The sequence below is a fragment of the Antechinus flavipes genome, chromosome 2, assembly GCF_016432865.1.
Source record: "Antechinus flavipes isolate AdamAnt ecotype Samford, QLD, Australia chromosome 2, AdamAnt_v2, whole genome shotgun sequence".
Taxonomy (NCBI): Eukaryota; Metazoa; Chordata; class Mammalia; order Dasyuromorphia; family Dasyuridae; genus Antechinus; species Antechinus flavipes.
This window is the reverse complement of record NC_067399.1, coordinates 365,011,957-365,029,850: the sequence shown is the minus strand read 5'-3', so window position 1 is coordinate 365,029,850 and position 17,894 is coordinate 365,011,957. Positions and strand designations below refer to the sequence as shown.

Sequence of the window (17,894 nt, the reverse complement as noted above, 5' to 3'; positions counted from 1 at the left end):
CATGCTACTTTTTCATATTCAAATATCAAATACAATAAAAATCAGGCCCTGGAAGAAAAAGGATATCAGATCATGAGGAAGAGTGAGTTCCATTTTATCAGAGGAAACCATGGACTCTTTTAATAAAATGCCATTGGCTCAGAGCTTTGCCTCATTCTGTTTTATTGTGGGACAGTTTTAATTCCCACAACCCTGCTAACCAAAGTTTACCATCTATATGCTGCCTGCCACATACTTCTCCTACACTTTATTCATGAAAAAGTTAAGAAATAGTGGAGCCAAGATAGCAGAGAAGACACATGCATCTATCTAAGCTCTTTCTTACCCTCAGAGTACTTTTTTCATGATAGTCTTGGAATTAGTGCTTGATTGAAAAAACCCCACAAATATTGGGAATACAACACATTACCAACAAGATATCCTCGAAATTCGCAGGAAAAGGGTCTGTTTTTGCTCGCAGGTGGGACGGTTAGACCAGGAGCAGACCTCAGGCAGACAGCGAGAGCACGAAAGGTAGCTCGCACTGAGCAAACTAGAGCGAGTCAGGGTGTGATCTCAGCCTGAAAAATTGGGGGGAGAACTTTACCACAGTGTGAGCTACTTTGCCCTGGCAGCAAGCCAGTAGATCAGCAGAGAAGATATAAAAACAAGGGATAAAGACTTTAATTCCCAAAAGCCAAGCTCTCTCGGGACCTGGACACACCCACTTAGCACCAGGAGTGATTCAGCACCTTCAGAGCACAGACTCAGCGCAGGCATTGCTGTCCCTCTGCTGCTTCACCGTTACTTCCAGTAGTCTGTAGAGGAAGCTTGGTGATACCATACTGCCCAAAAAGCAGAGGCAGCTTTTTTGTTTTGTTTGTTTGTTTCTTTTTTGTCAAAATGAGTAAAAAGTTAAAACAGATTCAAACTATAGATAGCTTCTATACAGATAGAAGGCATACTTCAAAGAACCCTGAGGAGATTAAAAACAGATTGTCTCTAGATGAAACTCCAACGAGGGATATGATCTGGTCCCCAACATACAAGGCTCTCATAGAAGAAATTAAAAAGGCTCTTACAAGAGAGCTAGAAGAAAAATGGGGAAAGGAAAGGGAAGCTTGGCAAGAAGGTCTGGAGAAGTCATCCCACTCACAGAATGGATAATGAAATCAAGTCCCTGAAAAACAGAGTTAATGAATTGGAAAAGGTAAACAATTCCAAGGAAAACAGAATTAGTAAATTGGAAAAAGAAAATAGCTTTCTAAAAAATAAAATTGGCAAAATGGAAAAAAATTCCATAGAACAAAACGACTCATTTAAAAACTCAGTTAGACAATTACAAAAATAAATTTAAAAAGTAAATGAAGAAAATAATTCATTAAACAGAATTGAACAAATGGAAATGAATGACTTGAGACATCAAAAATCAGTCAAGCAAAACCAAAAAAAGGAAAAATTTGAAAAAAATGTTAAATACCTACTTGGGAAAACAACATCCTGGAAAATAGATCTAGAAGAGATAATCTGAGAATTATTGGACTTCCTGAAAATTATGATGAAAAAAAGAGCCTAGACATAATTTTTGAGGAAATCATCAAAGAGAACTGCCCAGATGTTATAGATACAGAGGGTAAAATAGACATTGAAAGAATTCATTGATCACCTACTGAAAGAAATCCCAAAATAAAAACTCCAAGAAATATTATGGTTAAATTCCAGAATTATTCAGACCAAAGAAAAATACTACAAGCAGCTAGAAAAAAAACAATTCAAATACAGAGGAGCCACAAGAAGAATTATTCAGGGTCTAGCAGCGTCCACATTAAAGGATTAAAGGGCCTGAAATCTGATATTCGGAAAGGCTAAGGAACTTGGTATGCATGAATTTCATCTATTTCTGACAACAAAACTGGAACTAAACAAAAAGTTTGATTTCCAAATATAGGACTCAAGAGAAACATAAAAAGGTAAAAAGAAATCTTGGGAACTATATTTCTGTTATGAATATACATAAAGAACACATGTATAATTTGGTTTTACTGTTATAATATAAAAAAGAATCTAGAGGTGAAAAGGAAATTGTATCAGAAGAAGGGGAAAGTGGAGGTACTGTATCTCAAGAAGATGCAAAGGAAACCTATTATATCTGAGGGAAATAAGGGAGGGGGATGAACATAGGGTGTATCTTACTCTCATCAGAATTGGCTTAAAGAGAAAAATATTAGACATATTCGATTTAAAGAGAAACTTCTCCCACTTCAATGAAAAGTGGGAGGGGAAAAATGAAAAGAGAAGGAGTAAGCTAAATAGAAGGGAATACAGAAATTTCGAGGAAAAAGGGAGGAATTCTAAGGTGAGGGGAGGGATCCTAAAAAGGGAGGGCTGTGAGAAGCAAGTGGTGCTCACAAGATTAATATTGGGGAGGGAAGTAAGGGGAAAGGAAAGCAGAAAAGCATAAGCTGGGATTAACAAGAGGGCAGAAAATACAGAATTAGTAATTTTAACCATAAATGTGAATGGAGCAAACTTCCCCATAAAGCAGAGGCGGATAGTAGACTGGATTAAAAGCCAAAATCCTACAATATGTTGTTTATAGGAAACACACTTGAAGCAGGTCGATACATACAGAATAAATGTAAAAGGCTGGAGCAGAATCTACTATGCTTCAGGTGAAGTCAAAAAAAGCAGGGGTAGCTAGCCATCCTGATCTCAGATCAAGCAAAAACAAAAATTCATCTAATTAAAAGAAATAAGGAAGGGCACTATATCTTGCTAAAGGGTAGCATAGACAATGAAGCAATATCAATACTAAACATATATGCACTAAGTGGTTTAGCATCTAAATTCTTAAAGGAGAAATTAAGAGAGAAGAAATAGACAGCAAAACTATAATAGTGGGAGATCTCAACCTTATACTCTCAGAATTGGATAAATCAAACCACAACATAAGAGGTCAAAGAGGTAAATAGAATACTGGAAAAGTTAGGTATGCTAGATCTTTGGAGAAAGCTAAATGGATACAGAAAGGACTACATTTTCTTCTCAGCAGTTCATGGAACCTATACAAAAATTGACATATTAGGACGTAAAGATTTCAAAGTCAAATACAAAAAGGCAGAAATAGAAATCCTTTTCAGACAATGATGCAATGAAAATTACGTTCAATAAAAAGCCAGGGGAGAATAGACCAGAAAATAATTGGAAATTAAATAATCTCATCCTCATAAAGAATGATTGGGTGAAACAGCAAATCATAGACACAATAATTTCACCCAAGAAAATGACAATAATGAGACGCCATACCAAAATGTGTGGGATGCAGCCAAAGCAGTAATAAGAGGAAATTTTATATCTTTAGAGGTCTACTTAAATAAAATAAAGAAAAGGTCAATGAATTGAGCTTGCAACTAAAAATGCTAGAAAAGGAACAAATTAAAAGCTTTCAGTCAAACATTAAACTTGAAATTCTAAAAATGAAAGGAGAAATTAATAAAATCGAAAGTAAAAAACTATTGAATTAATAAATAAAACAGAATTGATTCTATGAAAAAACCAACAAAATAGATAAACCCTTAGTAAATTGATTAGAAAAAGGAAGGAGGAAAATCAAATTGTTAGTCTTAAAAATGAAAAGGGAGAATTTGCCACTAATGAAGAAGAAATTAGAGCAATAAGAACAACCAAATTCCTTTTATAACACATGGTACTGATACCTAAACCAGGTAAGTTGAAGACAGAGAAAGAAAATTATAGACCAATATCCCTAATTGATACAAACATCTTAAATAAAATATTAGCAAAAAGATTACAGAAAATCATCCCCATGATAATACACCAAGACCACATAGGATTTATACCAGGAATGCAGGGTTGGTTCTATATTAGAAAAAGTATTAGCATAATTTTCTATATCAATAACCAAATTAACAAAAACCATATGATTTCAATAGATGCAGAAAAATCATTTGATAAAATCCAACAACCATTCCTATTAAAAACACTAGAGAGTATAGGAATAAATGGATTTTTCTTTAAAATAGTCAGTAGCATCTTTTTAAAACCATCAGTAAGCATCATATATAATGGTGATAAAATAGAACCATTCAAAGTTAACATCAGGAGTGAACTAAGGTTGCCCACTATCACCATTACTATTTAATATTGAATTAGAAATGCTAGCTTTGGCAGTAAGAGAAGAAAAAGACATTAATGGCATTAAAGTAGGTAATGAGGAAACCAAATTATCACTCTTTGCAAATGATATGATGTTATACTTAGAGACCTTTAGAGAATCAACTAAACAACTATTAGACATGATCCACAACTTTAGCAAAGTTGCAGGATACAAAATAAGTTCACATAAATTATCAGCATTTTTATACATGACTCACAAAATCCAAACAGCAAGAAATACAAAGAGAAATTCCACTTAAACTAACTGTTGATAGTATAAAATATTTAGGAATCTTATCTGCCAAGGGAAAGTCATAACTACAAAACATTTACTACACAAATAAAGTCAGACCTAAACAAGTGGAAAAATATCCAGTGCTCTTAGATAGGCCAAGCAAATATAACAAAGATGACAGCACTACCTAAACTAATCTATTTATTTAGTGCTATACCAATCAGACTCCCAAGAAACTATTTTAATGACCTAGAAAAAATAACAAAATTCATCTGGAAGAACAAAAAGGTCAAGAATTTCAAGGGAACTAATGAAAAAAAAAATTGAATGAAGGCTGTACCTGATCTAAAACTATATTATAACCAGCAGTCACCAAAACCATTTGGTATTGGCTAAGAATAAGACAAGTTGATCAGTGGAATAGGTTAGATTCACAGGATAAAATCATAACTATAGCAATTTAGTGTTTGACAAACCCAGAAAGATCCCAACTTTTTGGAATAAGAATTCACTGACAAAAACTGCTGGGAAAACTGGAAATTAGTATGGCAGAAACTAGGCATGGACCCACACTTAACACCGTACATCAAGATCAAAATGGGTTCATGATTCAGGCATAAAGAGTGAGATTATAAATAAATTAGAGGAGCGTAGGATCGTTTACCTCTCAGAGTTGTGGAGGAGGAAGGAATTTATGACCAAAGAAGAACTAGAGATCATTATTGATCACAAAATAGAAAATTTTGATTATATTAAGTTAAAAAGCTTTTGTACAAACAAAAGTAATGCAAACAAGATTAGAAGGAGAGCAATAAACTGGGAAAACATTTTTACAGTTAAAGGTTCTGATAAAGGCCTCATTTCCAAAATATATAGAGAATCGACTCTTACAAGAAATCAAGCATTCTCCAATTGATAAATGGTCAAAGGATATGAACAGATAATTTTCAGATGATGAAATTGAAACTATTTCTACTCATATGAAAGAGTGGTCCAAATCACTATTGATCAGAGAAATCCAAATTTAAGACAACTCTGAGATATCACTACACACCTGTCAGATTGGCTAAGATGACAGGAAAAGATAATGACGAATGTTGGAGTAGATGCAGGAAAACTGGGACACTGCTGCCTTGTTGATGGAACTGTGAACGAATCCAATCATTCTGGAGAACAATTTGGAACTATGCTCAAAAAGTTATCAAACTGTACATATCCTTTGATCCAGCAGTGTTTCTACTGGGCATATATTCCAAAGAGATATTGAAGGGAAAGGAACCTGTATGTGCAAAAATGTTTGTGGCAGCCCTTTTTGTAGTGGCTAGAAACTGGAAATTGAATGGATGCCCATCAATTGGAGAATGGTTGGGTAAATTGTGGTATATGAATGTTATGGAATATTGTTTTTCTGTAAGAAATGACCAACAGGATGAATACAGAGAGGCTTGGAGAGACTTACATCATGCCGAGTGAAATGAGCAGAACCAGGAGATCATTATACATTTCAACAACAATACTATATGAGGATATATTCTGATGGAAGTGGATATCTTCTGCAATGAGAAGATCCAGTTCAGTTCCAATTGATCAATGATGGACAGAATCAGCTACACCCAGAAAAAACACTGGGAATTGAATGTGGACTACTTGCATTTCTGTTTTTCTTCCTGGGTTATTTTTACCTTCTGAATCTGTTTTGTGCAACAAGAGAACTGTACGGCTTTGTACACATATATTGTATTTATTATATATGTTAACATGTTAAACATGTTAACTGCTTGCCATCTAGGGGTGGGGGTGGAGGGAGGGAAGCGAAAAGTTGGAGCAGAAGTGTGAGTGCAAGAGACAATATTGAAAAATTACCCTGCATATATTCTGTCAATAAAAAGCTATAATAAAAAAGAAAAATCAGTGCATAAAAATTAAATATAAAAAGTTAAGAAATTTAAGGTAGTGGTACTTGCCTTATAATACTTGAAAACTCATTAATATATTTTGGTTGGGAGATGGAGTTTGTTATTTCAGGTTGCTTACTAGTGACACTTAGGGGTTTATAGGAAGGACTTTTGAAAAGAAATATTTGATTAACATAGGAAGGAGTTTATTGGTAGAGATATAAGTGATGTAGTTGGCTCAGCAGAAAGCTGAGTTTGTATCTTGACTCATTTATTAGAACTAACATTAGATGTAGTACTTAAAATTTTACAAATCATTTTGTATTATCTCAATTTCTCCTCACCAAAACTGTGGCTATTACAATTATCCCCATTTTACCAATGAGGAAACTAAGATTGAGAAATGGAGTGGCCTATCAAAAGTTACCCAGCCATTAGTAGAAAGATTGTTGAATCTGGAGGGAAGGACCTGCGTTCAGATCTCATTTTTGTTGCTTATTAGTTGTGTGACCCTGGCAAATTGCTTTTCTTCTGTGGGTCTTAGTTTCTTTATGTATAAATGAAAAGATTAGACTTCTGAGTGGCCTAGGCCAGGGTTTCCTTGTAGTTTATGTCTTGCATTGGAATGAAATGAAGCACTAATAGGTCATTCAGTTTTAATAAAAAGTTTACTAGCTTAGAAAATCTATCTTAGCTAGGATACAGGATGTGGCCTTCCCTCACCTTTGTGAGGAAACCATCTTGGTCTGCAAGACAGGGTGTGGTACCTAAAGGGCCTATACAGGTGGTTCTTTTTATGTCTTAAGTGAATAAGAAACCATATCAGTACAACTTGAACCTCTCAGGAAGCTGTATCAATAGCTGGGTAACTTGAGCCTTTAGCCTCCTGTGCCAATCAAATCTTAGCTTCTTTGGCTTTGAGAAAAAAAGAACTAGAAAGTGTAAACAGGGAGAAGGAAGAGAGCATCCTGGTCTGTCAGAGACTAAATGATCTCTGGTCCTTTCCAGCTCTAGATCTATAATTCTCTGATGTATTGGAAGTTGAATTTGAACTTAGGTCTGCCTTACTTTTGAGTCTAATGTACTGTCTATCATGTTATGGTATCCTCTGCCTTTTCTAAACAAGTGAGATTAATTGATCAATAGCATTAAACACCTATTATGTAAGTGGGGATACAAAGAAAAATTATAATTATCCTTTCATATTGGACCTTTCCCTATCATGGTTTCAATATATCACAGATTAGCATAAGAAATTAGATGGGAATTTTGGGGGACTTTTGTGGCAGCCTCAAAAAATACAGGAAGGCCAGCTTATGACCAAATACTTAACCCAAATTTTACAATAAGATAATATAAACATGTTTCATAAAAGAAGAAATTCGGACTACTTCTGTGGCATGAAGGGAGGGCCAAAACATTTTATAAGAATTTTTCAGATTGTGGGGGTGCCATGCCTCTTAACACTCACGACGTGAATCGTATAACTAAAATAACTCTTGCCCTCTTGCAGCTTATATTATTTTGGGAGAGAAACATGTCCATATAAAAGTATATATAGAGTAAATGTGTGTAAAAAGAATAAAACAATTACAAGGTAACTAAATACAAGATAATTTGGGGAAAGGGGAATATGAATGATTGCATGTAGAAGGCAGAAATGAGAATTCTCTGAGGCTCTGTTAACGAGGGAGTAGAGTGCATACTGTATATAGTGATTGCATTCTGACTGTGAACCTGGACTGTATCCTAGTTTTGTTTATTTTATTGTGGTTGTGTATTTGAATGTGTTGGTGCTACTGTCCTCATTTCTTCTGTTTATTTTTCTTGTTGGCTTTTGGCTGACTGCTCTGTTTTTTCTTTTCCTGTCTAGCTGATTCTGACTTCCAGAGCTGACCTCCTTTTTCCCTTCCTATAAGGATATTCTCAAAGGCTTTTTATCCTGGTTTTGGATGTTTTCTTTAATTTTTTTTTTTTTTTTTTTTTTTACTGATGGATAGTAGAACTGATTCAATTGTTGCCATGTTTCGAATCAGGGCCCAATATGGGGGGAAAAAAAACCCATCAATGGCTTAAAGTAGTAAGTAATGTTTTAAAAATGTAGAGCCTATACCATACTCGTGTTCAGTGATAAATTGATAAGCTTGATTTAATATTTAGAAGAAAAGTTTAGTACGATATGATTTTAAAAAAATCTAAATATATCTAAAAGTGCTAGTTAGCTTTTTGTGTCAAAGATGCTCCTTTAAACTATGTAACTGTAATTATAGTTTCTTACAAAAGACTTAACTTATGTTTTTGTTACCAGGTTTATTTCTGCAAGAGCACGTTATGAAAGATATAATAGCAATCAGATTCTTTTTTGGTAAGTATTATTAATGGGTGAAAGTGGTATCTTTTATGTTCTGTTATTAGATTTTTTTGGTTTGGTATCAGAAGAATTTTGTATGACGAATTAAAATTAATTAATTTGGTTTTGGTCCTTTGGAGTTACTTAAAATTGTAAAGCATGTTTACTTTTAGATCTATGTTTTGACAAATTGGTACCAGTTGTCAAAGAATAATCCCATAAGCAAATTAAAAAAATTAGTATCTACATGAATATAATTTTTCAACTACCTAATTTATTTAAGATTAGTGAACTATTTTATAGCATGCTCTCTCTCCAATTTAATGACATTGGCACACCCATTGGTTAGACTGTTGATAAATATCTTGATTTTAAAATAGTGCCTACATATACAAATATTAAATATTCGTGTGTGTGTGTGTGTGTGTGTGTGTACATAACTATATTAAAAAATTATATTTTCGGTACACAGATACTTAGACCATCATCAGATGGAAAAAAATCTTAGAGGGTATTTTTCTTTTTGTTAGTGTTATGAAATGACCATGACTCTTCATATGTATTTTTCTAGTTTTTTTTTTTGTAATTAGGCTAGAGTTAGTATTTACTGTATAACGGAATTTTGTTTGTGTTAAATTAAATAGTCCACATAGAAGTGGAGTATGTGACCTTTAAAAGACTTGTATCCAAAGTGTTCTAGCCAGATAAATTAGTGAACCTTATCAGTTAAATGTAATTTTGAAGAGTTTTGACATGCTAAATCTAGATACTGAAGAAATCTTAATGGCATATCCCCCCTGACTAGAAATTTAAAATTTCCTTTAAATTTTCATATTGAGAACATTTATTGATGAAGACCTTTAATGACTTGCATAAGATTTGAATTCATGTAATATTGAGATTATATAAATGTGACTAAATATTTCTTTTTTATAGCTCTCAAACCATTGCCAGATGTTGGTATATTCTTCTTTCTGGATCTGTATTTATGAATGACAATGTAATAATTGCTCCTCAAAGGTATGTTATAAGAGTATTTTTATATTAGTGATCTGGGGTCAAATAAATCTTTAGTACAATAAGACTATTTTACTTGGTTTTATCATGCTCATACTTATTATTTTTTTTTAAAGGAGAAAGTTCTTTAGCATCCATCATGAAAAATACTTGACAAGAGTCAAACTAATTTGTATTTCTGATAGCATTGTTTTTCTAGGTTTAAATTAGAGTAGGGAGTAGCCCTTTTTGTAGAGGCAAGGAACTGAAAACTGAGTGGATGCCTATCAGCTGGGGAATGGCTAAATAAGTTATGGTATATGAATATAATGGAATATTATTGTTATGTAAGAAATCAGCAGTTTTTTGGAAAAACCTGAAGACTTACATGAACTGGCACTGACTGAAGTAAGCAGAACCAAGAGAATATTATACCTAGTAACAAGAAGATTGTGTGGTGATTAAGAGTGATGCATTTGGCTCTTTTCATCAGTGAGGTGTTTCAGAGCAATTTCAATAGATTTGGATGGAAAGTGCTATCTACATTCAGAGAGAGAACTATGGAGACTGAATATGGATCAAATCATAATATTTTCACCTTTTTGTTGTTATCATTTGTTCCTTTTTTTCTTCCTCATGATTTTCGTATAGCATGACGAATATGGAAATATGTTTAGAAGAATTAGTATATGTTTAATTTGTATTGAATTGCTTGCTGTTTTGGGGAGAGGAGAAATGGGAAAGGAAAGAAGAAAATTTTGGAATACAAGGTTTTGCAAAAGTGAGTGTTGAAAACTATCTTTGCATGTATTTGGAAAAATAAAATGCTAGGGGTTTTTAATCTTGGAATTATAAACTTTGTTTTTTAAGGTTTTGACAATTACATTTCAATATAATTTTTTTTTGGTAATCATATGCATTTTTTTATGCATTTAAAATTTTTTGAAAAGAGATACATGGGTTCCACCATACTGCCAAAGAGGTCAAGATTAAGAAACTTACCTAGAGCAAAATGTCAATCTGTATTTTGAGACTCCATTTGTTGAAGTGCTTGCTCTTATATACATATACATATTCATGAATACAGATAGATAGATACATACATATATATGCATATACACACAAAACCACCCACATATATACATATATACATATACAATTACATTATTTCTTCATTAGCCAAATTCAGATACACACCATAGTTTTGGAAACTTAAGATATGAAGTGTGTGTTTCTCTCTTTTTGTTGTAGAGAGATGGTGAACCACAGGTATGGAAAATTACATTTGTTATCTAGACAGCAATTATTCTGCTTGTTTCTCATTGTGTTATAACGTTCATGGCTAAACTTCTTGAGAAAGCCATTTAGGATTGCGACCTTAACATGTCCCCTTTTTCTCTCTTCAGAACTCTCTTCATTCTAGCTTCTGATCTTATTATTCAACTGAAATTGCTTTCTCCAAAGTCACCAACAATTTCTTTTTTTTTAATTAAAGTTTTTTATTTTTCAAAACCTATTCATAGGTAATTCTGCAACATTAGCCCTTGCAAAATCTTGTGTTCCAGTTTTCCCCTCCCTTCTCCCACTCTTCTCTCCTAGGTGGCAAGTAGTCCAATATATGTTAAACATGGTAGAAATAGATATTAAATCCATTATATGCATACATATTTATACAATTATCTTGTTCTTAAAAAAAAATCAAATCAAACCAGAAAAGAAAATGATGAAGAAAATAAAATGCAAGCAAACAACAAAAAGAGTGAGAAGACTATAATTAACAATTTCTTAATAGCAGAAATCGAATTGCTTTTTTTCAATCCTAATTCACTATGACTTACTTGTAGAAAATGTCTACAGCATTAGACACAGTTGACCTCATCCTTTTGGATATTCTTTCCTCACTAGGTTTTCATGTTGTTGTTGTTATTGATGTTTGTTCTTCATTCTCAAAAAGGACCATGACATCAGTGAGGTGATGCCATAACATGTAAATGAATTAGCTTTCAGTGTGGGAGTTCTGGGCAAGGTCACCTGCTTTGCCCTCCAGAGCCTTCTGAGTCCAGTGACCAGATGCATGTCAAGATTACTAGAGATAGCCCTGGATACACTGAGAGACCTTAAGGTCTTTTTAAGCTAAGATCTTTAGCAGGTTTCAGTTTGATTGAGGCAACACCCATTCAATTATTAAAGCTAGGTAGCAATTGAGGCAAAGAATCTCCTCTTTTACCTAATCCAAAAAAATCTAAATAAATGAAAAAAATGTTTGAATGAATGAATCTGGGAGAGTAAGACCCTCAGAGTTTCTGGCCAAAGCAGAAATGACTATTATTTACGTTCAATCTGAGTTGAAACCTAAACAGTGATTAAATGAAGTTTGGCCTAGGACTTAGTGGTGGCCAATTAGAATCAGATTGATTTTAGTTTAAGACCTGATCCTTAAGAAAGAAATCTAGTCAGCAAACCTTAAGAATAACTTGGAGGGTTTAGAGGTGCAAAAGAGAAAAAAACCGCTTTTAAGAGTATCTTAAAGGAAATGATACCCTATGTGCTCAAAAGGAAGGAAAAAGGAGGAGAGCCTTCCAATTGACTAGTTCCAGTTTGTGGGCCAGCTTTATTTACAGAGATGGTTGTTTGTTCTTCCTTCTTGAAGAGGACCATGACATCAGGGAGGTAATGCCATGACATGTGTAAATTGGATTTAAGTGGGGGGGAGAAGGGGTAGCTGTGCAAGGTCATCTGAATGACATTATTATCTCTTGGATTTCCTTCTTGTCAGACCTGGATTTGTCATTCTCTTTTGTTGGTTCTTCATATCATGTCCACTAACCATGAATGCCCTAAAGATTCTATCTTTGACCTTGTTCTCTTTTTATTCTATATTATCTTGCATGTGATCTCATCAGCTCCCACAATTTCATTTATCATCTTAATGCAGATGTTTATCACGTCTCTATATCCCCATATCTATAGCCAGTCTAGTCTCTCCTGAGCTAAATCACATATTTCCAACTGCCTTTTGGACATCTTGAACTTTATGACCTGTAGACATGTCAACCTCAATATGTCTAAAGCAGAGTTTATTATTGTCAAGAATTCTACCATCCTTTCAGTCACTCATTGTCATCCTTCACTCTTAACTTTCACTTATACACAGTTCTAATCCACTGCCAGATTTTGTCATTTCCACTTTCGTGGTATCCTCTTTTTTTAAATGTCATTTTCTCTGTTCATAAAGTCTCAAGTCAGGTCCTCTTAGAGTCCTCTTCTTTGGACTATAGCCTTCTAATTGATTTTCTGCCTCAAGTTTTTGCCTATTCCATTTGATTTATTTTTCTAAAGTACAAGTTTAACCATGTCAAGTCCATTTTCTCCAGTGGCAACTCTAAAATGAAATATAAAGTCCATTGTTATTTAAAGGTCTTTAATTTGGACCCCTTCCTTTTTTCCCAGTCTATTTATGTCTTTTTCCTGGTCTTTGAGCATGACACTATTATTTCATGTCACTTTATCTTTGCCATGGTTACTTTGCAGGAAGATCTTTGTCTCTTTTCAACTTTCACCTCCTGACTTCTCTGGCATCCTCAAGTTTCAAATCCCACCTTTAAGAAATTTGTCCCAATCTATGTTATTATTGCCAATACATTCTCCTTTCAGATTACCTTCATGAATTTTGTGTATGTGTAGGTTTGTGTGTATGTGTATATATATCTGACCATCCTTTAGATTCAGAGTCATTTGCATGTTGCCTCTTATCATTAGAATATATACCACTCAAAGGCATGGATTTGTTTTTGCCTTTCTTTGTGTCTCTAGGTTTTACCATAGTGCTAAGTACATGTTAAGTATGTTGACTGACTGATTAAACTATTTTTCTAAAAAATAAGAGAGTTCTTAGAGTATGGGGGGTTATTGGGAGGTGATATTGGTATGAAAAAAATGTCACCAATAAAACATTAAAAAAATTAACTTGCTCTCCATTTGGGGAGAAGAGAAACTAATCTAGAAGATTAACTGCATATGTTAGCTCTGGATCAGTATAAAACACTCTCATTTATAGTATAAAAGTATTGAAGTTTAATGACCTTGTAGGAACCCAGAAACTAGTGTAGTTGAGTAGTGTTAAGCAGAAAGAAGCAAGATTATTAGATGAGTAGGTAGATCTTTCTGAGGTAAGTCAAGAAATGATAGTTAAAGAGCTAAAAATAGAGAAGCTTTCTTAGCATCAGTTTATCAAACCCCTAAGATCTTTTAAACTTTGGACTATGAGAGTCCTAGAAGCATATTTACTTTTGCTATCATAAATTTCACCTTTTAAAAAAAATTACAGTAAAGTAGTTTCCAGATCTTGTTGCTGTTAGAACAAAGAACTGAGTTAGAAAGAATCCTGATATTTTAAAAAATATTTTTTATTTTCCCAGTTATATGTAAAATGATTTTTTAACATTTGTTTTTAAATTTTTCAGTTCAATTTTCTCCTGTCTTCTCCATACTTTCTATTGAAAAGGCCCATGTAAAGTGCAAAACATTGCCATAAAAACACATTGCAAAAGAAAATTAAATTTCCCCCTCCCCGCCCAAACCCTCAAGAAAAAAATACTGTTCTTTCTCTGGGTTTGGATAGCATTTTTCATCTTAAGTCCTTCAGAATAGTTTTGGATCATTATATTGCTGAGAATAGCAAAGCCTTTCACAGTTGATCATCCCGCAATTTTGCTATTATTATGTACACTGTACATTTCACTTTGCTTAATCTTGTGGTAGACTTTCCAGGGCCTTTTTTGATAACAATCTACTCATTTCTTAGAGAACAATAATGTTCCTTTGTAATCACATGCTACAATTTATTCAGACATTCCCCAATTGATGGACATCCCCCCAATTTTCAATTCTTAATTCTGAGAAAAGAGCTGCTATAAATATTTTTATACAGTAGGAAGAACCATAATATTTAAAGCTAGACATGATATTAACAATATTAGAAATGTGCAGTCCAGTTTTTGTTGATGGAAAAATGGCCATCTTAGAGAGGAAAAGGAATTTGCCTCATAGATTCTAGCTACTGTTAAGACTGGATTAAAATCTCTCTACTTAACTCACCATTGTATATCATGCTTCTGTATACCAAAGCTTTGTAAACTGGGTTGTGACCCCATATGGGATTGCATAACTTAATATGGAGGTCATGAAATTATGATTTATTATCACTAAATGTTTGATTTTTATACATATTTTATATACCTACATATCCATAGTTCTGTAAAAAAAATTTTTGGCAAAAAAGTTTTGTGAGTAGAAAAAGTTTTAAGCTCTGCTGTATACATGTAGCTTTAATGTCACTCTTCTGGTAAGTGAGAGAGCAGTGTAGCTCCCACTTCTATAATGCTAGCTTTGCTCAATGATCCAAATTTAGTTTTGTTTATTTATTTCATGCCTAATTTGTTGCTTACTAGAGACTTTTTTTTTGGGGGGGGTGCGGTTGAGATATTTGGAGTCAAGTGACTTGCCCAGGGTCACACAGCTAGGAAGTGTTAAGTGTCTGAGGCCAGATTTGAACTCGGGTCATCCTGACTTCAGGTCTGGGACTCTATCTTACTAGAAACATTTAAAGGTAATTAAAGGTAAAGCTTGTGCTATATGTTACGTAATAGCAGCAAAACAATAATTGAAATTAATATTTTGAATGAAGTTGTGGTTTGGGGTTCTTTGTGAGTTACATATGCCATTGTCCTTTCCTGTTGGCATCCTTTTTTTTTAATTTTCTTTTTGGCATCATTTTTAACATTTGATAAGAGTTCAATTCCTTCATTTTTTAAAGAAAATGAGTATATTAAATGTACCACAAAAAAACCCATTAAAAAGTTTTAAGTGTTCATTTTGTTGATTTTTCAAAAAAAAAAACTTTAAGAAACTTTATGAAGCTTTTGACAAATGTAAGGGAAAATTGTAATTCAGTCCAAAAAAAGTTAAAGGATGTCAGTTTTTACAATTGGTCTTTAATATGGTTAGAAAAAAAATTCTGAACTCCAAATAAGGGTGCAGTAGGTGAACAACTTCAGGAAGAGTGAAGCAGTTTAAACTTTTAATGCAGTTCTTCAGAAAGAGAGTGTAAAAATTTAAAATGAGCTTATACACAGTTTTCAGGAGCAAAAGCAGAGTGAGTTTTTTTTTTCTTTTAATAGTGTTTTATTTTTCCAAATATATGATGGTTTTCAGCATTCACTTTTAAAACCTGATATTCCGAGTTTTTCTCCCTCTCCTTCTTTTGTCTCCCTCTCCAAGACAACAAGCAATCAAATGTAGCTTAAACATGCATATTACTATATTCATCATGCTGTTCCAAAAAAAAAAAAAAAAACAAAACAACAGATCAAAAGAGGAAAAAGCATGAGAAACAGGAAGAAACAACAAACAAAAAAACACAAACAATAACAACAAAAAGGTGAAAATACTATTTATTCTTTGATCCATATTTAGTTTCTGCAGTTTTCTTTCTAGATGTAGATGGCACTTTCCATCATGAATGTATTAGAATTGCCTTGAATCACCTCATTGTTGAAAAGAGTCAAGTCCAGCACAGTTGATCATCACTTAATCTTGTTATTACTGTGTACAATGTTCTCATTGTTCTGCTTGCTTCAATCAGAATCAGTTCATGTAAATCTTTGTAGGCTTTTCCGAAAACAGTCTGCTCTTTATTTATTATAGAACAATAATATTCCATTACATTCATATGCCGTCACTTATTCAGCCACTCCCCAACTGATGGGCATCTACTCAATTTCCATTTCCTTGCTACTTGGGCTGCTACAAACATTTTTGCACATATGGGTCCTTTTTCTTCTTTTATGATCTTTTTTGGGATACAAAGCCAGTAGAGACATGGCTGGATCAAAGGGTATGCCCAGTTTGATAGCCTTTTAGGCATAGTTCTGAATTGGTCCACCAATGCATTAGTGTCCCTATTTTCCCACAATTCCTCCAGTATTTATCATTATCTTTTCCTGTCATCTTTGCCAATCTGAGAGGTAGGAATGGAAACTCAGAGTTATCTTAATTTGCATTTCTCTAATCAATGGTGATTTGGAGCATTTTTATGAGAAATGGATTTAATTTAATTGTCTGGAAATTGTCTGTTTATGTCCTTTGACATGTAACATTCTTTTTGTTTGGAAGGCAACAATCAGGTATTAGAATAATAGAAAAGATTCACTGAATTGCTGTTTTGTTTAGACCACTTTTCATTGTAGACTTCAGTTTATAACAATTATAAAAGAAACAAAAAAACAGCATCAAGTCTAAAAGAAAAGACATATTGAGCCAGCATTTCAACATAATATCAAAATATTTATGAAGCATAGAAAAGTATAAATTGCAAGTTATAGGAAATACTGAGTCTTACATACTTTTCATTTCACTAATAGGAGGCAATTTAAAAAAAAAAACAACATGTATTTATCACATGGTATTCTGATATTGTAGTCTCTTTACTACACTGTTTTTCTCATCATCCCACATTGTTTTTCTATTTTTGCAGTTTTGGTGAACAGTTTGGAGGAAGAAGAGGTTGTGACTGTATTGTACTAGAGCCTTCAGAAATAATTGTGGTAAGAACTGTGCTTCAATAAAAACTCTCCTCCTACCCTCTCTGACCCTATTTCATGTGCGTTTTCAGCAAAAATTATATCATAAGATTAAATGAACAAATGAAAAAAACAGGCTACACACAAATGGATGTACCAATGAGAGATGATGTTAGTAGAACATTAGAAATGCTTCTTTCATTTGGACTATATCATCACATACTAAATCTTTTTGAAAATGAAACAAATATTAGATGATGGCATAGATAATAGATATACTAGTTCCCATACTTATTAAATTATTACTGAGGTAGAAGTTTAAATTTGAAGGCATGGAAATAGGGACCATGTATTTTCAATTAGTAGTTCTTCAATTATTGTTAAATTTCATTAACATTTATTAAATATTAGGCCTCATAGTTATGAGAACAGAGATGTTAGGAAAGAGTTAGAAACTTGAGAGCTACTTAAGGAATTTGCAGTCTGTTAAATTAAATTCCATAAATGATGGAAAAGAATACTGAACTTAGTAGATGTGTTTGACTTGATACACATTTACTATCACTTATTTCCAAAAGCTAGCAAAATCTTCAGATACTTTAGATAATGTGATGATGATGAATCTGAACTTGAAGCTTGGAAAGCTATTTCTCTTCCCTTCTTCTAGAATTCCTTCTCCTTTC

The 17,894-nt window shown here is 33.3% G+C and overlaps 1 protein-coding gene across 4 annotated transcripts in view; it reads left to right on the top strand.

The window, feature by feature from the left end:
• RAPGEF6 (Rap guanine nucleotide exchange factor 6) overlaps positions 1 to 17,894 on the top strand; it is a 240,557-nt gene that overhangs the window by 33,773 nt on the left and 188,890 nt on the right. For all 4 annotated transcript variants that reach the window (XM_051978209.1, XM_051978208.1, XM_051978211.1 and 1 more), the window contains exons 3-5: positions 8,594 to 8,650; positions 9,572 to 9,655; positions 17,166 to 17,235. In XM_051978209.1, coding sequence (XP_051834169.1) covers positions 8,594 to 8,650; positions 9,572 to 9,655; positions 17,166 to 17,235 — 211 coding nt within the window. The remainder of the gene's footprint in view (positions 1 to 8,593; positions 8,651 to 9,571; positions 9,656 to 17,165; positions 17,236 to 17,894) is intronic.